At 42.5% G+C, this 21,909-nt stretch overlaps 3 protein-coding genes across 3 annotated transcripts; 2 read left to right on the plus strand and 1 right to left on the minus strand.

Moving 5' to 3' along the window:
- Nucleotides 1-2,214: 2,214 nt before the first annotated feature.
- pou5f3 (POU domain, class 5, transcription factor 3) lies at nucleotides 2,215-4,654 on the plus strand. The gene is made up of 5 exons (XM_070988892.1): nucleotides 2,215-2,973; nucleotides 3,112-3,223; nucleotides 3,660-3,790; nucleotides 4,085-4,249; nucleotides 4,335-4,654. The coding sequence occupies exons 1-5, from the start codon at nucleotides 2,215-2,217 to the stop codon at nucleotides 4,593-4,595; spliced, it is 1,428 nt and encodes a 475-aa protein (XP_070844993.1). The 3' UTR covers nucleotides 4,596-4,654.
- A 2,980-nt stretch (nucleotides 4,655-7,634) lies between these two features.
- fut7 (fucosyltransferase 7 (alpha (1,3) fucosyltransferase)) lies at nucleotides 7,635-11,273 on the minus strand. The gene is made up of 3 exons (XM_070988893.1): nucleotides 11,194-11,273; nucleotides 9,677-9,783; nucleotides 7,635-8,705 (listed from the first exon to the last, which is right to left on the minus strand). Exons 2-3 carry the CDS (start codon nucleotides 9,677-9,679, stop codon nucleotides 7,644-7,646), a joined length of 1,065 nt encoding a protein of 354 aa, XP_070844994.1. The 5' UTR covers nucleotides 9,680-9,783; nucleotides 11,194-11,273; the 3' UTR covers nucleotides 7,635-7,643.
- Nucleotides 11,274-17,086: 5,813 nt separating this feature from the next.
- On the plus strand, nucleotides 17,087-20,725 carry clic3 (chloride intracellular channel 3). Its single transcript, XM_070989015.1, has 6 exons — nucleotides 17,087-17,189; nucleotides 18,992-19,101; nucleotides 19,644-19,769; nucleotides 19,887-19,993; nucleotides 20,159-20,334; nucleotides 20,470-20,725. Exons 1-6 carry the CDS (start codon nucleotides 17,142-17,144, stop codon nucleotides 20,662-20,664), a joined length of 762 nt encoding a protein of 253 aa, XP_070845116.1. The 5' UTR covers nucleotides 17,087-17,141; the 3' UTR covers nucleotides 20,665-20,725.
- Nucleotides 20,726-21,909: the final 1,184 nt, after the last annotated feature.

Genomic DNA, 21,909 nt, shown 5'->3' on the forward strand with positions numbered 1-21,909 from the left:
GCTTTTGCATGACAATTATTCTCCCAAGTCCATGGCCCAGGACAATGCCTGTATAGATGGGGTTTGATGTCTTTTAAGCTATTGACCAGGCTCTTGGGGTCTACCTAAGCTTCCATGGACCTGGTTACAGGATAGTAGAAGCTGATTTTCAGGTTGAGAAGAAATTCTGTCTATGGTCAATAACTGCTTTGTCATCTGTGACCACAGGCCCCCAACTAGGCCACGAGATAAGTTTGAGGTGTAACAAAATAATTTCTGCTAGACTGGATGGAAAATCAGAATAACCTAATTGTTCACCAGTAATTTCGCAAACTGGATAGAAAATGTTCAAGTGATATTCTAACACAGCTTCATTGCTGCACCTGAAGACAACACTTTGGCCCTCAGACCAGTTTTGGACCTTTAGGCCATATCAGACTGGATGCCATGGTACTGGCCCTCAGCAGCCTGCAGACCAGAGTGAAACTGTTTGTTTCAGAGCACAGGAGGGGTGAGGGGGAGGAGGTGGGTGTGGGGCGGAATCAAAGGCTTGAGACTTATTGTTCCAATCTGAAAAGGAGCTAATGGTCGACCATCGCAACTCGGGATCTGAAATCCACGGGGTGCCCCGGGGCCAGGCCGTACAATGGCACCCCCTCTCCTGTCCCGCAGTGTGTCTTCCTGCCGCAATCTGCGGCCAACGACTCGCGCCGGGGGAGCGCATCTGTACAGTGCTCCGGCCATCCAGGCCTCTGAATGGCCACCGATCAAGGGTGAATGGGAGAAGTTCACCTGAATGCTGTTGGTCATTTCGCTCCCGTCCCCCCAGGATAAACAGAATCAAAAGTGGCTAAAATCTCAGCGTCCAACGTTTGAGAGCATCATGACAGCGTTTTGTCTGCAACCTCAGATAAATACTGCGCAAATATCCATCCTGGCAAATAGTACAGACGTGAGTTTTGGTTTAGATTTTTGCAAAAATCCCTGTTTTTGGTTACAAATAACAAGCGTCTCTAATAAAAATAAGATGACTGAAGAGACTCCAGGCAAGAACCCTGAAATACCCAGTCGGTAAAAAACAAACAAAAAAGGGAAATAAAGGCCACGTGTGTGTTCCATCACACACAAATTCTCATAAACAAGCTCAACACTTCTTTTTCTCCTTCCTCGCGTATAATGTCACCCTGCTGTCTCATATATTATACTGCACTCAACAGACCATTTCTAATACAGTCTATACATCTTTTTTCTTTCATGCAGCCTACATGTGTCCAAACATCAGTTTCCACTGAGCTGCCAAAAAAGCTTAGGCTGGCTCGTATGTTCGTTTGTTCCAAATCAAATGTGGCCCCATTAAGCGCGTTTGTTTTATCACAGTTATTCAGGATTACAATGTCAGTTTATTTTATTCAGTGTTAGCAATTAAAATGAATTCAGGTCGGACTGAAGCGTCAATGGCAGGGATTTTAATATCAAAGCCATCTCCTTAGAGGGGAATAATTTTAACAAACCAAGCATTATAATTCATGTATGAGGTGAGCAAGTTATAGTGTCACTATGTGTAGCTACTTACAAGACCCGAGCGTATTTAGCAATGTAAATATAGATTTCAAAGTGACTTCGAATTGTTGGATTATTAAGCTTACTAATTATTTTGCATTGCGCGTAATGACTTTTAAATTCAACTGAAAAGCAAAAAACACTGTTGGTCTGCAGTAAAACCGGCTCAGGGTTTAAGTGAAAACACACCCACTACTTTGGGAAGAATCAAGGTCATTCACAAATTCACCATCAGCTGTGCGCAATTGTCTGCGCCAGCCAATGGACGAAGAGATAAGGCGATCTCCAACACCCGCAGCTGTGATTAGGAAAACCTGTGAAGCCGAGGCTGGAGGGGAGCATTTGAGCTTGAAGGTGGGGTGAGCGGCCGAGGCGATAAACACTGGGCTTCATGGAGTAGGCCGTAAGCGTACTGGTGTTTATGTTGCACCAAAACGGCAACTGCTTAGGCCCACATTTTTGCGCAATTCCCCCTCAAACGGACTTTTCTCGGGCAGGTGCGGGGTTATTCTTGGAGAGCTTCTTCCTCTCTCATCCCTCTTCGGCTTGTGTGCAAACTTGAAACGGATGAGCAACTTAACGATCAGTCCTCGCTAAGTTTTTTTTTTTTTTTTTTTTTTTAATTGTCAACTTTGGACACGCGCTTGTTAAACGGGCTCTCACACCGTTTGGAAGATGTCTGAAAGATCGCAGAGACCGGAGTGCCAAAGCCGGCCGTATGACTTCAGCCGCACCAACCCCTGCACCCAGATTTTGGGTCAGGAGAGTGTGGGTGGCGCTGCGTCATTCCAGTTTCCTCACGGCGTCCTGCCAGACCCGAGCCTCTTCTACAACAAAACCGCGTATGGTGGCATCACGCCGGCATCTGCGCAGACCTTTTTCCCTTTCCCACCCGTCACAAGCGACTACAGGGGATCCGACGTACAGGCTGGAGAGTTTGGGCAACCCAAGCCCTGGTATCCCTTCGCTGCGGCCGAGTACACTGGCCAGGTACCCGGCGTAACAGCAGCTACGCAGCCTATAAACCTGAGTCCCCCCATTGCCGAGACCCGGGAGCAAATCAAACTGCCCGAAATAAAGACTGAGAAAGACAACAGCGATGACTACTCAACGGAGATCAAGGTTCAGCAGTACCCAACACCTCCAGCCTCCGCCGCCATGCCCCACGGACTCCTCTACTCCACGGCCTGGAACACGTCCTTCTGGCCTGGGATCACCCACATCACACCACCCGGCAGCAGTAATCAAAATCCCTCAACATCATCTGCATCTTCTCCTTCTATGTCCCCTTCACCCCCAAGCAACGGGCTTCCTGGGAACGCGTTTTTCAGCGTGAACTCAACACAGGCTGCCAACGGGCCCCAGACGCAGAACGCGGCCTCCTCCACGCGGAGCAGTGGGTCCTCCAGCGGCGGGTGCAGCGACTCCGAGGAGGTAAGGACACTCACTGAAACAGGTCTGCAGTATCAACCAACTCCCGTTTGCTAGAGCCAATGTAACGTGTTAGGGATTTGTGTAAAGTAGTATCTAAAGCCGTTTCCATCACACATGTGTAATTTTCCTGTTGCACAGGAGAATCTTTCCACCGAAGAACTGGAGCAGTTCGCCAAGGAGCTGAAACACAAACGCATTACTCTGGGTTTCACTCAAGCAGATGTTGGCCTTGCCCTGGGTAACCTTTATGGTAAGTTCCCATATCTAGATACTGGTTTATATTGTTCTTTTATAATATAGATAATACACAAAATAATGTCCTGGCTCTTTGTAATCCATGCAAGTCTCAGAAATGCAAATCTGGGAAACTCTGGATAATGTCAGTCCTGGATCATAATGTCAGTCTGGGAGGTACTCCAGTAGCACTGTATGCAACTCCATGTGGCCATATACATCTTACATACATCAATAATAGTACAGTAGCAGGTGATGTGGTTGATTGTGGTGATCCAAGTTTGACAAATGTGCTTAAACTGTCAGGGCACGCAGAAGAAAAAAGTCCTGAAATGTTGGTTTTGTCTGCATAGAAGTAGAAGACTGGCACCCTGGTATAGGTGAATCACACATACTTGTGGCATAACTCAATCTTCCATCATTTAATTCCTTGTGATATTTGATGTCTGTAGGTAAGATGTTCAGCCAGACAACTATTTGCCGCTTTGAGGCTCTGCAGCTGAGCTTCAAGAACATGTGCAAGCTGAAGCCCCTTCTTCAGAGATGGCTGAATGAAGCAGAGACCTCGGAAAATCCCCAGGACGTAAGTCTGAAACTCTGACATCTGCCAGCTAGTTTACAAGACAACAGATGATCATCAAGCTTCATGGGATCGGTCGTTCTTTTCAGGCCGAACTCACTTCCTGCTGAGCAAACCTCAATGGAGGCCCTCAGCTCCTGTGAAGTGTAAAATGCCACCTAGTGGCCATAACCAAGCTGTTCATTGATCACAAGAAACCTTATTTGAACCTTGACCTCCATACATTACACTCCCCAAATGGGACAACCATCTGTTCATTATATAGCACCCCATAGTAACATGTTCCGATTTCCCCAGATGTACAAGATCGAGCGAGTGTTTGTTGACACCAGAAAGAGGAAGAGGAGGACCAGTCTGGAGGGGGCCGTGCGCTCTGCTCTGGAGTCTTACTTTATTAAGTGTCCCAAGCCCAACACCCAGGAGATCACACACATCTCGGATGACCTGGGTCTGGAAAGAGATGTAGGTACAAACTCTAAAAGTGATGCCGCTCGCCATTTTTAAAGAATGTGTCACATTTTTAAAAGACAAATGCTGTTCTTGGCAGGTGGTGCGCGTTTGGTTCTGCAACCGAAGACAGAAAGGAAAGCGCCTGGCCCTGCCTCTAGACGAGGAGTGTGACGGTCAGTACTACGAGCAGAGCCCTTCCCCACTGAACATGGCCCCCTCCCCCATACCCAGTCAGGGCTACCCTGCTTCCAGCTACACCAGCGCCCCCCCCCCCACACTCTACATGCCCCAGCTTCATCGGGCCGACGTCTTGAAACAAGCGCTGAACCCCGGACTGGTTAGTCACTTGACTGGATAACATGCTCCAGTAGTCCCCGCCAGAGCCACAGATTGCCTTCCCAAAACTTCTCTGTCCAACCCCAAATCAGGCTGAAGATGAGCCCCAAAATCCAGCGACTAGATTGATCGATCACATCGGTGGATCGTGAAACATTCAAAGTGGAGGCTCTTCTACTGAATGCAGCAGCGAGATGGATCAAAGTGGCTTCTTGTTCCTGTACAGATGGTGAAACTCAACAAACTGCTAAGGGCTACATACTCTCGCATCGACGTGCAACTCAACAGCTGCGGAACATCTAAAACTGAATGTGCCTTTCTGTTGGGTGATGCATTGTAAGTTATTTGGCAGGCTTTAATCATTGCCAGTGTGGTGTTGCAACACGCGGTCCAGTTGTGGAGTGAGGATGGGGTTGTAAATGCCAGCAGGGTTAAAGAGCCAGGGTATCCCTTCCACTTACACTAAATCCTGGGTAGGTTTTCTGTGGTGCAGATGAGGTTATCAAAGGACTCACAATGTGAGCCTCTTTGAACAGAATTCATCTTTGACAGTTCGGTCACTGTGCAATACTTCTGTATCTCACCTGAAAAGAGCAGCTGCATCAGCTTCAGCTTCATCATTTGAACTGAATTTCATTGAAACGGGTTGTGACGCCTCTCATTCCAGGTGCATTTTTGCACAAAGTTGCCTTTGTAATTTGAGTATGATCTTTTTTTTTTTTTTTTTTAAAACAATGGCCAGTTTGTATTCTAAACCAAGATCTAAGGTTTACCATCATCCACATCTTAAGCGAGTGTTTTTAGCATCAGTGGGAGACAATGAGTCAAAGTAATATTTTGAGGGAGTGTGACAATTTTTTTAATTTTATTTTTTTTTCATTTCAACTCGCAAATTTCTAAGCTGCTAATTCTGCCAGTTGCACATTTTCAATAATTTCTCAACTTGGATCAAGTATGCTGTCAAGTTTGAGGGCACAACAGCCAAACTGCATTTTGTTTTTATTGTAAAGGGTTTTTATGTTTATGAAATGTGAAATAACACTCGATACTAAAAGTTTGGGTGCTCTGAGTATTTCCCTTGTCTGGTTTTAAGAAGTTTATTTTGTACTCAGATGATTAACTTTGAAATGAAGACATTAAATGTCATTTAATCACTCTTGAATAGACCTCATATGACTCGGCAGTCTCTATCGGTGACCATGAACTTATCAGGAAGACCAGTGTTGGAAGGGTCGACAGTAAAACGTTGGTGCAATCCTGTAGCCTGGAGTTACTTAAGTGTTGATAAGATAATCTTTCCTATTGAATCGTTTTACTGACATACTTAAACATGAGAGTGCAATTCTAACTATTAGACTCTAACCAGTAGTTTTCAATGTGACACTTCTCTCTTCAGGTTGTAAATGGATTCAATTGTAATTTATTGAAATGTTAGTTACACTGTTTTCAATCAAAACACCCTGAACCTTAAACGTATCTGCATCTCGTATTCAAGTAAAAGTGACTTTTTTATGTTTAAACTGTCCACATGTTTTTTTTTTTTTTCTTCCCCACAGTAAATCTTTTGGCACATCCCACCAAGTACGGTTAATTCTGTTGTGTTGTGCTGTTCAATAACAGGCTCACTCCCATTGTCAAAACATCTTGATTTACAACCAGATGTGGTTAAATTGTGCATCGACGGAGGAACTGAAATTCTGGGTTCTTTACTCATAATAAGGCACCTCAGCATAGTGAATCATCGACTGCTGTAACGAAAACACCTCCTGTTTTACATAGGTTTCAGGAAGTTCAGCTTAATCTCAGAACTAGCTTGTGGTGTTCCCTGCAGTGACACTCTGTGTGTGGAGGAAACCATTTTTATTGGCAAGGGAAGATGGACATTAAAGTGGACAGAAGTCACAATTTAACAGACCAAACTCTATATGAAAAGTCTTTGAACATCTTCAATCCCAAATACATTGCAGACAAAATAACATTAAAAAAAAAAAAAAGTTTTCTGATATCAGATCATTCAACATCACGCTTACCTTTTGCATGGTGCAGTATCATGAAAATCTCAAAAGAATATGGATAGCATATGCCAAATTTTCAGCCATTGCATCATTACATTAAGCACTGACACTGCAGCTGCAGCAGTGTTGAGTTGGAGTTGACTTCAAACTGTTTTGGGGATCCACTCCTTTAATTTCAAGTATGACATCAGAAGAAAACATTGAACATGGAACCACATGCAGGATTTCTCTTCAATTCAACTACATCTTTAAGTTTTCTGTGTTCTAAAGGCCACAATGTGTCCACCAAAGAGAGACTCTTAGTGGCATTTACGGCACACCTTTGTGCTATGATGTGGTGTTACAGTACATGTGTTTCAGTGCCCTCAAGGTGGACTGGAAGATATGCTCTGTTGAGTTAAGTTTAAAGAAATAGTTTAACAATTTGGGAAATGGGCTTCTTTGCTTTCTTGCTAACAATTAGCAGAGAACTGTGCATGAAAAATATATAGCCAGTGCCAGCAACTGTCTAGCTTATCTTAGCGTAAAGCCTAGAACCAAGGGAAGTAGCAAGCCTAGCTCTGATCAAGAAAATCTGCCTACCATCACATCTAAAACTGTTACTGCTGTTAAACTAATTATATTTAGCTTCATATTACCTTGTTCCCCTGTGTTAGTGTGTGTGCTACGATAAATTAGCCAACTACTGGCTGTAGCTTCATGTTTATCATGCAACCATGACAAACAGTTTCGATCTTCTTATCTAACCAAGAAAGCAAAACTTCCCAAAATGCCAACTTCTTTTAACCCTAGAGAGAGCAGGTGTTCGGTATAAAGTGCGAGGGATTTAATTCTCTTGGTCATTAGTTAAAGCAGATTGGTTGTGTTGATTGTGTGCATGTAGGCTTCATGTTTCCACAATGTCCTCCAACACAGTTTCAATTACAAATAACATAAGCACAAGGGAAATAGACAAGCCCTGATGCAAGAAATGAGACCACGATGTCTGCAGGATGTCGTAAAAATTGCAAGTTATCAATGAAAAATGAACTGTGCAAACGCCACTGTTAATAGCATTAATACCCATAGGCCTTTAAGTCTGAGTAAACTCTGTGCTGAGGTAAACTGTTGTACTGTGAGCAGATCTTACACATTCTCTCCCTCCAGTCTGTGTACAGCTTCACTTTCCACTGATTTTTCCAGGCGAAATATTCATTATAGCGTTTCTTGTCCTCTGCAAGCTGTTGTAGATACTTTCCCAAGTCTTTAACTGACTCAAACTCATCAACGTGGATGAAAGAATTAGGGGGAGCCACAGCTTTGTAGTCACCTAATGGTGGTCCCATGACGACAGGCACTGCCCCTCCTTGGTAAGCATTCCTCCACAGCTTCTCTGTGATGTAATCTTTGCTGACAGAGTTCTCAAAAGCCAAATAGAAGTAGCAGCGAGAGATTGTAGGTAAGAGGGCACTGGAGGGGACGGGTGTCTTTGTCCAGCGACCGTAAACCTTCACAGGAACTGTGACATTGAGCTCTTTGTACACTTGGCTTCTCTTGTGCTGCCTCCTGTAGTTGCTGATGACCCAGCAGACCAGAAAGCTCTTATTCTGAGGGACTTCTTCCACCGGATGACCTTCAGTTTCCTTTGGCAGCAGCTCGCCATAGGGTATAGTGATATCAGCGTCCCTCCTGTAGGTTATGGTCATGTTGAAGATGTTTCTATACTTGTGCAGGTTTCCATTGTAAAGAGGGGACTCCAGTGACATCCAAGCCCATCTTTGTCCCTGTGGCCGTGGAAGGTCGAGGGGCAGCTTTTGGCCCTGTGTTAGCTCTCTGTTGTGAAACACCACCACGTCAGCTGAGGGGAACAAGGAGCGCTGATCCACAAGTCTACAGTGAGGGATGCGGTAGAGGTCCCAGCACACGTCACCCCTCAGGCTGAACGGCCTGCCGAAGGGCCAGTGCCACAGCAGGATGGTCACATTTCTACTGCTGCTCCAGTTACCAAAGGTAGAGGGATTTATGGCCTGGAAATCTGGCAGCCATCCATTGAGAAGACACAGCAATAAAACACAGAGAAAGAAGAGGAGGCACTTCTTCAACGCGCTGATTAAAGTCTTTTTAGTGTTATGACAGCCCTGATGAAAAAAGGGACGAAGAAGAAGAATTATGAAGGAGTGATGTTAAGAGACCATATCAGTGATTTTTGCATGTTTTAGCATGTTTGAACACATCACGAATATTTAACATCACAACCATTTTGCAAATTATGCTGCTGTGTTTTAGAAATTTGGATGTACTTTTCTTGCTGTTCCATGCATCCTTTAGTTTCCATATGATGTAAAAAATCATCCTTGTGAGTAGTGCAGACTTTTAAAATCAATCTGGGCACCCTGGAACTGGAGGAGGAGTGAAAGCACCGGAGACCTTTGCTATAGGTGAATCCCCATCTGTCTCCCTTCATTTCCTGTCTGTGTTATAGTTTTGCAGCTATAAGTTTACTAATTCATCTTCCTCTTCTTCTTAATCAATTAATTAGTTAATTGATTTACTTATCACATTACTTTCCTCTAACCCTTGAGATAAAAGCCGCAGAGAGTCACTCCTGGACAAACAAGTCGGCTTAATGAATACATGAAAAGCGAACCTGCATATTCAGGGACAACATTTCTTTTCTGTCTGTTCTGTTTTCTGTCAGAGCTGTATCAAGTTCTTATCTAAAATCTACTCAAGGTTACTGCAGGAAGTCAACAGACAGCAGCAAACAGCTGCTGAGCGTACTTTGTATTGACATATGTCAACAGGAAAAATAAGACCTTTCAAAGGGGGATTCTCAGGGTGTGGCAGGCATGCCAGTGATGCAGACAGTTGAAAACAACATTTGCAGATTTTGCGCTTGTATCTGTGCAGACAGACATCAGACCTACTGCAGAAAGAAGCATTTGCAAGTAAATACCTAACTACTGAAATTCACAGACACCAGCTGATAGTAGAAATTCACCTAGAAAAGCAAAAGGCACTCAAGGACTTTCTTAAAATCAGTGAAAGTCTGCTGTGTCAAACAGTATCATCCTGCAGAGGGAACATGATGATTGTGTCGAGGACTCACCATCAGGTATTCCCAGTGTGAAGAGTCCTCCCACTCAAACCAGAGACCATGAGATGTTTCTGCTCGAGTGCGACTCAAGAAGGTCTTGTGAAAGATTCCTTTTTTTTCTTCGTGGACAAGAGGACAGAAAGCATTAGGAGAAACGCGCAAGTGCTGAAGCTGAAGCCAACCGAAGATCTATAAATAGTCTACAGACGATGTGGTAAAATTCACGCTGTTTAGTCACCACAAACACTTCACGCTGCAACCCTTTTCTGGAATGTCAGAACAAAAATAGACTCAGGACCCAAGATGAATTATGGGTCAGCAGGTGGTACGATTGTAGTCCACATAAATACAGAAACATTTTGGTTGATGATTAAAAAGATGAATGTGTATTCATCAAATTCAAATTCAATCATTCAGTCATAGGAGAAAGACCTTTGTGGTTCTCTCTCGCTTTTAAAGCTGCTTGCATAACTGAGGTGCAGTATGTGTTTCCTCTTTGGAGAGAAAATTATGAAATGTGAAATCGTAAAGATTGAGAGGAAACAGATTTGTGAAACAGACTTGAAACATAAGGTTTTCATTTTGTGTAAGACAAGGAAAAAGACCTCCAACTGAGCACTATACAAATAAGGAACTGATAATGACTCACACAGGACGTGACACGCACAATGGACACTGAGCTGTGTAAGGTAGTATAAGAAATAAAAGCGAGATATTCTGGAAAAAATGTTTTGAGTTTGAGTTTGCATGAAAGAGAAAAAGTCAGCGCAGATGAGGGGGGGGGGGGACTGAGCTAAACAAACTTACCATCAGTCGTTTGTGTGCTCTCAGGCGCTTAAGACAACCTGCTGCTGTCATCCCTCACACCATCTGAATACAAGACAAACTTTAAGAGCAGCCTGACGCTCAAATTTAGTAGAGCAAGGTTTCTAAAATTAACCATGCTGGGCAAAACAGAAGCACCACAGCTCAAAAGTCATCAATAACTAGAAAGTTTGAAATTAGACTTTACCAGTGGCACCAGTCATCTGACAACAAAAAGCAAAGTGCTCAGTAGAGTTGAGACTTAAATCTTTACTTTGTAGAACATAGTTTTGTAATATATTATGAAGAGAGAAAGAGCAGTTTCTGAAGTACAGAGGCAGCCATACAAACTGTAGAATATCACAACCAGAATATTTGTCAGCAGATGTGTGAGTTTAAGACGAGTGCCTCCAGATATGATTGATATTATTAAAGTTACTCATTTTTAAGTCTCTATAGTTGAGACAAACTCTGAACAGGATGTGGTGCAAGATTTATGTTGGCAGTGGTAATGTTCTGCTCACTGGCTATGGTGCAAAGGTCACAGCAACTTTCTTACTTTGCACCCTGAAAGTATTTATTCCCCCACAGCTGGCTGACTACAAACTACCAGCTTTGACATGCAGCTGATGATTTTACACAAAAGAATACATAAAAACAGCACATTTCAGAAACCAGACCTCACTAACTAACAGATGACAAAAAAAAAAAAAGGATTTCTCCACTAACCTGAAGATGAGTGCTCTGTTCCCCGCTCTCAGTCACCACCAATACCACTTTGGTTGCTGCTGGTAGGAAACTGATGATGAGCTCAAAGTGTTCACGATGACAGACGCAGTCCCTTTTAAGGAAGCCGAGGTGTGGTTCTCTGAAAGATTCTCGAATATGATTTGAGCTCAGCAAACCTCTCTGTCCTTCCACATCCTCTTCGATTCCTGCTTTCTAGCAAATGTGCTGCTGTTCTGCTTCTTTATCCAGTGGGCAACACTCTGCTAGAACCACTGATCATGATCAGGAGGTGTCTGCTGCATGTGTGCACCGGTGGGAAATGTTCAACATCATCTAGAATTGAGATAGAGGTTACACAAGGGTGAACTCACACACACCCGCCAATCATCACGTGGAGCTCTGCTGTGTTCAGTAGTAATGTAATATTTATTGCCCATGCAAATGTGACTCAATATTAATCACATGAGGACTAGAAAGCTAGAAAGTAGACTAGAAAGCTCTGCTGTGTTGTCTGCAGAGTGGGAAAAAAAGCTCAAAATCTACATCAAAGTGCAGATCTTTCTTGTACATCTGCCTTCTTAGCCGGTGCCAATCAGTGCAGTGCAACTGCTTAGTTAAAGAATTTGAATGCATCATCTGCAGGAAGTGGCGAACCAAAAACATTCTAAAAAAGAAATATCTTCTCATGAGTCATAGCTGCGTGCTCGTGAGGTCTTCGCTCCATTATTAGCACCTTTTTTTTCTACACAAAAGAAACGGATGTTGTCCTTTCTTTATTCGATCACAATCATCACTTCTATTGATGATGTTTAAAAATGGCATCATTGGTCCTGAACAATGTTCTTCCCGATTTTAATATGTACCTTATATTTTCATTCTGTCTACATGCGGCTGTAGTTTCTTGTTAGTTTCATATCGTCTGAGTACCCCAACAATCACCAGAGACACTTTCAGGCAGAACAGAAACGGGCTACATTGTCTGTGTAAGAGTTTATGCTTCATTAACTATCAAAATCGTGTCCAACTCAAATCTTAAACCGCATCTTAAATTTATATCAAGTTTCTAGTATCGCTTACAATTGTTAATACACAAAAAGACTACAAGAGAGCAGTGTTGTACAGATGTGGACGATTGTAATGTGTTGCTGGTGAGGCTAGATTATCTGTCGGGAATCTGCATCTGTAAAAGTATATTTTTATACTCAGCTCGGCAGGGCGGGTGGTTCTCACATGACAAAACACTGCGAACACAGTCTTTGTATTTCTAGCACAAACGGTTTGTTCCGAGTAAAACTGAATCAGCAGAACTTCAGACGGAAGTATTGAATATTTACAACTTTGATAGTGACAAGAGAAATTCTTAAGCAGAAATTCAAATGTAAAGAAGAAGAAGAGTCGTACTTTTTATTATCACATCCCACATCATGTTGCACAATACATTCTTCACGTGAAATTAATTCCTCCGCGTTTGACCCATCCTGGTCATCCTTCCTCCGCGGCAGACCAGGAGCGGTGGGCTGCATCCGACAGCGGCGCCCGGAGACCAATTCTCCTTGTCACCATTGGTCAGGTAGCGATGTTCTTGCGTGTTTTTAGTGGGGGTATTTGATGGAGGATACCGCAGGTGAGCACGGGGAAAGGCCCCTTTCCTCGAGCAGCAGGCACTGAAGATATGATGGAGGACACGCCACCAGCGCCCACAGCGGGATTCCAACCGGAACCTTCTAGCTGTGTGGCGACAGTGTTACCACCTGTTCCGCCTAAAATATACATCCTTAGCAGAGGATGGTTTCGATCCATCGACCTCTGGGTTATGGGCCCAGCACGCTTCCGCTGCGCCACTCTGCTCTGATTAATTCTTTTAAAAATCAGTATATATTATCATTAAACATATTAGATTTTGGGGGGTGCCCAACTGCTGACGAACTGATCCCAGATATAAGTAACACAAACACATCGGTTAACATCCTGTCCATTTGTTAAATTAAATTTATATCTGTCTGAGCATGGTCATGATCATCTTTGCTCATGCAGCAGTGGGGTCTGTTTTGCATTGCATTGACTGTGCTTAACCAGGAGGGGGCGATATTGCTATATTTACAGATGATTCAAATGCATTTCACACAATCTCAGACACCTGCGCGCTTGTTCACACAGTAAAAGTACTTGGTGTGTCCAGAGCCAAAGAAGTAAATATCATTCTGCTGGAGCCTGGTGCTGGTGGCATATGATTGATTTTAAGTATCCACTCTGGATAATGTGTGTGTAATTGCACATTGCTTTGAAAATGTGCACCACTCCTCAAACCAGACAGAATGACAGACCGGTCCTGCTGCCTTCAGATGGCTGTAGAAATGCAATTAAGCATAAGAGAAGGCTGTCATACATCCTACAGACAGCTGCAGAAGACAGATACAGGCAAGACCTTAATCTAACCCAGTGCAGACTCAAATTCAAATATTATTTTTCATATTTTCCCTGGAATCTTTCTGTTTCTACCGTCTGGAGAATACAGAATCTGTGTGAAACAAGCAAGCATAACATTCAAGAAGGCATTCATATGATTTTGGAGATCCCGAGGAGGTACCATCAAATACTGCATCATTGTGCACATCACTTCCTCCTCTAGAAGAGTGGCCTTGACCCCCTTAACGGGGGCCCAGGCAATGCTAAATCATTGAAAACATATATCACACTTACCTCTGTGTTGACTGGAACTGCTCCTCTTTGGTGAGGCATCTGATGTCAGATGGTAGTGATGATGATGATGCTGCTGCTGCTTGGTTTTTCAGGTTTGGGTCAGTCAGTCTTGGGCAGAACTGAGTCTTTGCATGAGCTGGTCTTTGCTTTGCAGCTCAGTGATACTGTGTTGTCAGGTACATCAGCTGATTCCACATTAAACAGCAAATAGGCAACAATAACAATAGCGATAATAACAGCTACATGTGTAGCATTCAGGACCACTCGGAAGAATGTGTCAGTTTATGACTTTATGTTATTTTCTTTACGGTTGAAAAAAGTAATAGATTTTTTGCATTTATGAATTGTCTTGTGGGCCGGATCAATCAAATCAATCATTTAAAAACAATCAAAACATGATCTGAGGCTATTTGAAGCTGCTCAAACGAAGGTGAAGTGCCATATTTCTTGTATAATACAACACCACATTACACATTTCATTATTCTACCACACACTCCAACCACAGTTGTTTAAGCAATGGTGAAATGAGGCGGGGATAAACAATCATTGCTTTTCATATTATCATGTGCGTCACAGGAGGGGGTTTTTATGGCTGTCAGCTTTACCAACAACAACATGAAAAACCCTAACCCTAACCCACACAACAGTAGTGAATAAACACTAAATTACTTTAATTAACCTTGTGCAATATATGACACCAATCTGTGGATTCCACAGCAGAGAGTCATAGATGATTGAAAATCACACCCATAGGAATCGCCTCTTGTGTGTCCTCGCCTATGAAGCGACACTGCTCTACCTGATTTGAGAACATATCTCCACCGATCTGCTTTCCGCTTTGGCACCTTTATCACTCCTCTCTGCTAGCAACCATCTTTCTCTTAATGTCAACTTGTTTGGGTTGTGTGTGTCTGTCAGGGGGTGTTTCTCCCTCCTCTCTCCAATCACAGAAACCTGAGTGAAACCTCAGTGAATACCTGCAGCATGAGAGCACTTTCTGTCAGTCATGAATGCTGATAAACAACTGGAAGATGGTTGCTGGATTAACTCAAAACTAACAGAGGAACAACAAGAGACAAAGTGAATGACGGTTATTCTTTATGCACAGACTTCAAAATGTGATCTCACTGTGACCATTTCCCCAGTTCTCACTATGATAATATCCTGTCTGGCCAAAAGTATGTGGACAAATGCTTTTGTTCTAGTACTATCTTTCATTGCTTAGGCCCTTAGTTCAGGCCTGAGCAAGTAGTGTCAGTAGTGTGAGGAAGGCCTATTCCTGTACGGAGTCTGACCTCGATTCCATCGACTGGTCTTATCATCCAACATCAGGACCAACCTAATTAATGCTCTTGAGGCGGATTGGGAAAAACATCTCTGCAGCCAGGCTCCAGAAATCTCGTATAAAACCTGAAATCAGAAGAGAAGAGGCTTTATAGAAGCATAGTTGAACGAGATGTTCAGCAATCATACATTTGTAATGCTCAGGTGTCTGCACACATTTGGCTATACAGGGTACAAAGTGCTTGTTTTCATTAAATATAACTGAACGTTCACTCGACAGGCACAGTTACAGTGTTTGCTGTGAGCTGCATGTATGAAATGGAATGGTGGGACTAATAAAGGAATATTGGAATATTGAATGTTTCACAGTATTTATAGGCACTGCTAATTTCCAGTGCCCGTCCCTTGAAGAGCCTTCAAAATAACAGACATAAAACATGCACGCAGACAGCAAAATTAAACAAACCAAAAACACACAACACCAGCTCAGGTTCATACACACAACAACAGCGGTTTCAGTGATAATATTCAATAAGAACATTATAGATCTTCCTTGCAGCATGATGGCAAAAACACCAGGCTCTTTGTATTTCAGTTTTGGATTATAATTTACATGCAAGGTACTCTTATGGTATGAAATCAAACAGCACTCTGCGCCAGCCTTTAACAGTTCGCATTCTTTCATTAATCCAATGAAATAATATGTTCTTTGCAGCATAAGTAAGAACACAGTACAATCTCTTATTATTCTTTATGGTACATATCTGCTTGGGAGACCCAGGATTCAGTGGCTAAGGGTAGTTACTTTTTCTATTTCAGTACCAGTGCCGTTGCAGCTCACAGCACGACAAAAAAACATTTTTCAATTATGTCAATAATCAATAACTCCCCCCAACACATAGACACGCACGCACACAAACGACAACATGACTGATTGCCTTCTGTGTTGCGTTCAGTAGGCAGTGCATTCTATATGTTAGCTTCCTTCTATAGAAAAGCACATCTGGCCAAAGGAGCGACTCCAGTAGATATTTTACAGTTCCCTGCAGCAAAGGCCTGTAATGGTCACACCATGCTGCAGACAGCCTGAGGAGCCTGGCGTTTGCAAATGAAATGTAGCTTTCAAAACTTAGCACGTTCAAGTTCCTTGGATATTGACAGTGGTGTGATCTTATTGGCCTTTTGTCCAATATTTTTATTGCACAATTATTTAACCTCTTTGGCTTTTAGTCACAGATGAACTCGCCTGTGACCATGAGGCAGCAGAGTAACTAAAATTAAGTATTGTGAAGAAATAAACGTGGTCGTGTGCTGTGCATATTCACTGGCTTTATTTTTATTTGTCTTTTAGTGGATCATTACGTAATATTTTCTGTTCCAGCTGTTAAAAACGATCTGCACTTCACTTCATAAACACACTTGAAACCACAGGAGATTCACTTCACCTTGTGGTATGGCTGCCTCTGTGACATGCTTGTGAACTGACTTGGAGGAGAGAGACAGACAGACAGAGAGTGTATAGGGGCAAACACAGACAGATCCAGATTTGCTGGTCTGACTGGTAAGGCTGGAGGGGGGTGTGGGCTGCCTCTTAGAGCTTGACAGGTGTGGTTAGATGTGAACAAAAAGCAGAGGCTGAGCAGAGAGGACAGTCAGGAGAGGGAGAGGGAGAGGTGAAGCATTGGAATTAAAAAAATACAAGTGGAGGGAAGATAAGCAGTGTCCTTGCATCCTGTGCTGACTGCGACCACCAGTGTGAGTATCGGCTTCAATATGACATCTTACTGTCAGTCTCCAGTGTGAGTGCGTGTGAAGATCACTGTCATAGTTACACAGTAATGTACACTTCTAAATCACAGAACTTTCAGAAAATCTCTGACTTGTCTTTGCATTGACAGTAACAGATTTGAACCATTTTGTGCATCCAGTAGAGGCAGGTGGACATTATCAGGCAGAGAGATGGACGCAAAGGTGGCAGAGGGCCCGAAGATTGAACTTTTTGTGAAGGTAAGACCGATAGAAATGGAGCTTAAATGCCACACTATAAATGTGGATAACACAGTGTAAATGTAAATGCTAATATAAAAAGCAACATTACATCATTATGTGTAATCAATCCCAACCAATCTTAATATTAACAAACAAACCAAACATTCAGTCAGCTTGCAGATATTTTAACTAATGTAAAACTAAATGAGTAGTTTCCGATTTCTTCCATTCATCAGCTGATAATGTCTGCGACTACTGCTTCATCTTGTCAAAATGCGATTGTTACAAAAACCCTCTCAAAGACTCAATTATTATCATTCTGTGTGTCGCGAAGCATGTCACGGTGACTCTACATGTATGGTTTGTGCTGGACTGATGTCATGGTTGATCTCACTTCATCATTCTCTTGTTATTTTATGTTATTCTTATTGTGAAACCTGATCTGAAATAATCTTTATAATCCTTTCAGCTTCTATAGTGTGGAGAACAGTAGAAACTGAAAAGAGGCCTGTCCAGTTTGGAAACCTGTGTCCTGCCCTTTTGAAAATGCCTTTACTCCCACACATGACTCAATAATATCAGGCTGTAGTACAAAATCTATAATATAGCACAGGCACTGAACACTATTTAAATACTTGCTTAATCTGGGTGTAAAGCGGCCTCAACCCTCCATTTGAAATTCCTCAACGGTTGGTTTAGACTGTCAGAGCAGAGCAGGCTCGACAAGAATACCTGTGCAGGTATTCGTGCTTTGCTCAGATACATTACAGCACTGATTGTAGTTCAGTCTTTAGTACCATTGTGCCCCACTGCTTGATAAACCTCAGTTGCTGGTGATAAATCAGTTTCTACGCAACTGGAGTTTAGATTTCCTGGCAGAGGAAGCAGGTGGTTAAGATAGGTGACATGTTGTCTGGGTCTATGACTCTCAACACTGGGGCCTCTCAGGATTGTGTTATGTCACCTCTGCTGTACTCACTATGTACAATGATTGTACATCCCATTCTGAATGTGTGCAGATTTTTAAATATGTAGATGAGCGGCAGTGGCAGCATGAATAGGAATGCTGATGAATAAGCCTACAGGGCTGACATGAGGACCCTAGTGGTGAGGTACAAGGCAAACAACCTGCTTTTAAACATCGTTAAGACAAAAGAAATGATAACTGACTCTCAGATGGGTGAGTTTTCCCTCTCTCTGCTGGTCATCAATGACCAGTGGCTGGAGAGGGTTGACAATTTCTGGGCACCAGTGTATGCCACAATCTGAAGGGGGAGATCAACAGCAGCAACAAGGCCCAACAAAGGCTTCGCTTTCTGCATCAACCTAAAACACTGGGTGTGACTGAGGAGGCAATGCTGCCCCTTTACAGAGCTACTGTGGAGAGAGTCCTCACCTCCTCAGTCAAAGTGTGGTCAGTCAGAGTGGTAGACAGTATCAAAAAGATCATTGGCTGTGACCTTTCCTCTGTTTCCTCCATATATATCACATGCATGAGACACAAGATGCAGAAGGTGATAGCTGAGCCCTCTCGCCCTGAAAGCTCCCTCTTCAAACCCCTCCCCTCCAGTGTTTCAAATGTGGATCATCTTGTCAGTGACAGCACATCAACAAGCTATTTAAAGTGAATTAGCAGCACAAGCACAAGGCACGGCAGTATGTGACAGTGAAGCGCTGAATTGAATTGAACTGATGCCAGGGTCCCGTTTCAAAAACATATTGGCCTGTTGCAATTGGGTCACTGATGGCAAGCAGTGAAACATGTATGTGTCTATGACATAATGTCTGTCTGTCTGTGTGTCTGTGTGTCTGTCTGTTAGGCCAGTGGTGATGCTGAGAGTGTGGGGAACTGTCCTTTCTGTCAGAGGCTCTTCATGATTTTGTGGTTAAAAGGGGCCAACTTTACCCTCACCACTGTGGACATGAAGAGGTGAGATTACACTTGTCCATAAAATTGAGACTCAAACTGATTTGGAGTTTAGGAGGAGACAGACATACATTGAGAACATCCATGCACATGGGAGAACTGGAAAAACACATGCAAATGCTCCAGCCAGCCCTACCTGCTCTCCATCATCACCACACATGAATGTTAGACCAGCAATAATGAGGAATAATAATAATAATCATGAGAAATTACAAGTTATGTGGTATTAGCTACATTAACGTTAGTGAGTACAAGTACGACAATCAAGAACTCTTCAGGCGTTGAATCTCAAAGCTGTCCTTTGTCTGCTGTTATCCTGAGACAATAATTAATAATGTGACAGTTGGCTTTATCTTAACCGAGGATGGCGGAAAGGATGAAGTGAGGCGTTTTTTTTTGTTGTTGTTGTTGTTTTTTTAGGTAGGAAGCAGTATCATGGATGCATTCGAAAGGGAGGAGAAAGGGTCTGAAAGCAGTCATGCAAGATAGAGGGAGTCAGAACAGAGAAGTCAGACAGGAATTTAATAACCATGAATCCATTGCAGAGCACCAGATGTGCTGAAGACTTTGGCTCCAGGCTCTCAGCCTCCCTTCCTCATCTACAACGAAGATGTCAAAACAGACACTAACAAGATTGAGGAGTTCCTGGAGGAGAACCTAGCCCCACCAGAGTGAGTAGACTGCATCCTAGAGACATTTAAAGACACAGGAGGATGGTTAAAACACACTTTTTGTCAATTCATTACTGCATTGCCACAGGCTCATATTTTTATTCTATAAAATGTCAGGTATCCAAAATTGTGCTGTCGATACAAACAGTCCAACGGCGCTGGAGAAGACATCTTCCACAAATTCTCAGCATATATCAAGAACCCCGACCCTCTAAAAAATGATGGTGAGGGCATATTTCAAAATAAATTTACAGCCGTTTCTGTTTATATATTTATATATATATATATATATATATATATATATATATATATATATATATATATATATATATATATATATATATATATATAGCCACATGGTGAACCTATTACACCTTTCTGTCTTTCAGGGCTAGAGAAGAAATTTCTTTCAACTCTGGTGAAGCTGGACATGTACCTAGAGACGCCTCTCCCTCATGAGCTGGACCAGAACCCGAATGCCACTGAGTCTTCTCGCCGCTACTTGGACGGTGACACCCTCACCTTGGCAGACTGCAACTTGCTTCCCAAACTCAACATTGTTAAGGTCAGCAGAGTTCACATGTACTCAGTGTATGCATACTTCTTTCCATCACTTGATACAGATTTAATCAGGGTTACTATTATTTTTAAACAGATTCCTGTTGCAAACTATGTAAATTGAACACCTCTCTTCCCTCAGGTGGTGTGTAAGGAGTATCGTGACTTTGCCATCCCTACCCAGCTCAAAGGTCTGACTCGTTACTTGGATAATGCCTACAAACAGGATGAGTTTCGCTACACTTGCCCAAATGACTCAGAGATCCTCAGTGCCTACAAATCTGTGGCAAAGTACCTGAACAAGTCAGTCAAGACGGAGATGAAGCATTATAAATGAGATCAAAGAGGAATAAAATGAGAAATATAGAGACCTACAGAGAGAAAGTGACAAAATGCCTGAAAACTGTACATGATTTATGCTCTATTTGTGTCAAAATACTATGAGTCTGAATAATGAACATTTGTTTTGCAATGGCATGTTTAATTATTAGCTTTCTGGATTAAAATGTTTTGTTGGCTTTTACTGTTTGTAAAATTGCAAACTGCTGATTCAAAGTTGCTTAAGTGTTGTAATTGTATACTGTGTTGCATGCTGTGGTAGTACTGATGTGGCTCTCTTATTCAGCCCCTTAAGAGTGAGAAATAGCACTGTAATTCAAGAGAATATTTATGCTATGTCTCACTGGGTGTACATGTATTGTACATAACGTTGATTGCAATTTATGCATTACATTTTGACATGCAATCAGATCAGATTGTTTTATATGTTAATAAAATTATTTATGTAAACATTAAAAGTAGCGTTGGTTGTCAATAAGGCATGCTTTAAAGCTATTAAAGTGTCCTTTAATGGGAAGTGTTTAAAGGAATAAGGAAGACTGTCGAAGGCCTGGTTCAGGTTACAAAGTCTATCCCGATTTTGAGCCGATTTTGTCGAATTACCACCATCGTGGCCGATCGTGAACTACAATCAGACGTCTGTACTCGTGTAGCGTAACATCTCCTGGGGGAGACCATAGCCCCAACAGAGTGAATAGACTGCATCCCACCCCGAGGCAGAGACAAGTTGGCCAGAAATCGCGGAAGCCCTTTATCAGCCCCGCGAGCAGCTGGCAAAACATTATCTCCAGTGCAGGAATATTTTTATCATTACAAATTCCAGATCAAACATTAAAGTAGCCTGTTTGATGCAGCCAACGCAGCCGAGCCTGCTCCCTGTATAACTATGGAAGTAAAATGTGCCGTGATTGGTCAGGGTCATTCGTGGAGTCTGTCACCCCACCAAGACACAGCAAGAGTTTCTAGCAGTGTGATCGTTAACTCTGACAGGTGACCATCGTTTAAAACACCCATTTATATCCCTTTTCACAGTCCGTGCACGCAACAAACAAACAAACAAACAAACAAACCAACAAACAAAAAACCCTGAACAGTTTATCAGCTTAACTTTGACACGTTTAATTTAACAGAACGAATGAAAATGTTTTGAAATGTTCAACACTAAAGACGATCTTTTTTTTTACATTTTAACTTGACATTATAACTAAAATATATTATGTTATATGGTGAGTTAAGATTTGCT

The sequence above is a fragment of the Chaetodon trifascialis genome, chromosome 20 (assembly GCF_039877785.1).
Source record: "Chaetodon trifascialis isolate fChaTrf1 chromosome 20, fChaTrf1.hap1, whole genome shotgun sequence".
NCBI classification, from domain to species: Eukaryota; Metazoa; Chordata; class Actinopteri; order Chaetodontiformes; family Chaetodontidae; genus Chaetodon; species Chaetodon trifascialis.

What these genes read in the sequence shown, in the direction of transcription:
- clic3 (XM_070989015.1), top strand. Translation starts at nt 17,142, where the DNA reads ATGGACGCAAAGGTGGCAGAGGGCCCGAAGATTGAACTTTTTGTGAAG. An exon ending in AGATTGAACTTTTTGTGAAG is followed by an intron (nt 17,190 to 18,991) that starts GTAAGACCGATA and finishes TCTGTCTGTTAG; the next exon opens with GCCAGTGGTGATGCTGAGAG. An exon ending in ACCACTGTGGACATGAAGAG is followed by an intron (nt 19,102 to 19,643) that starts GTGAGATTACAC and finishes AATCCATTGCAG; the next exon opens with AGCACCAGATGTGCTGAAGA.
- pou5f3 (XM_070988892.1), top strand. Translation starts at nt 2,215, where the DNA reads ATGTCTGAAAGATCGCAGAGACCGGAGTGCCAAAGCCGGCCGTATGAC. An exon ending in GGTGCAGCGACTCCGAGGAG is followed by an intron (nt 2,974 to 3,111) that starts GTAAGGACACTC and finishes CCTGTTGCACAG; the next exon opens with GAGAATCTTTCCACCGAAGA. An exon ending in CCTCGGAAAATCCCCAGGAC is followed by an intron (nt 3,791 to 4,084) that starts GTAAGTCTGAAA and finishes CGATTTCCCCAG; the next exon opens with ATGTACAAGATCGAGCGAGT.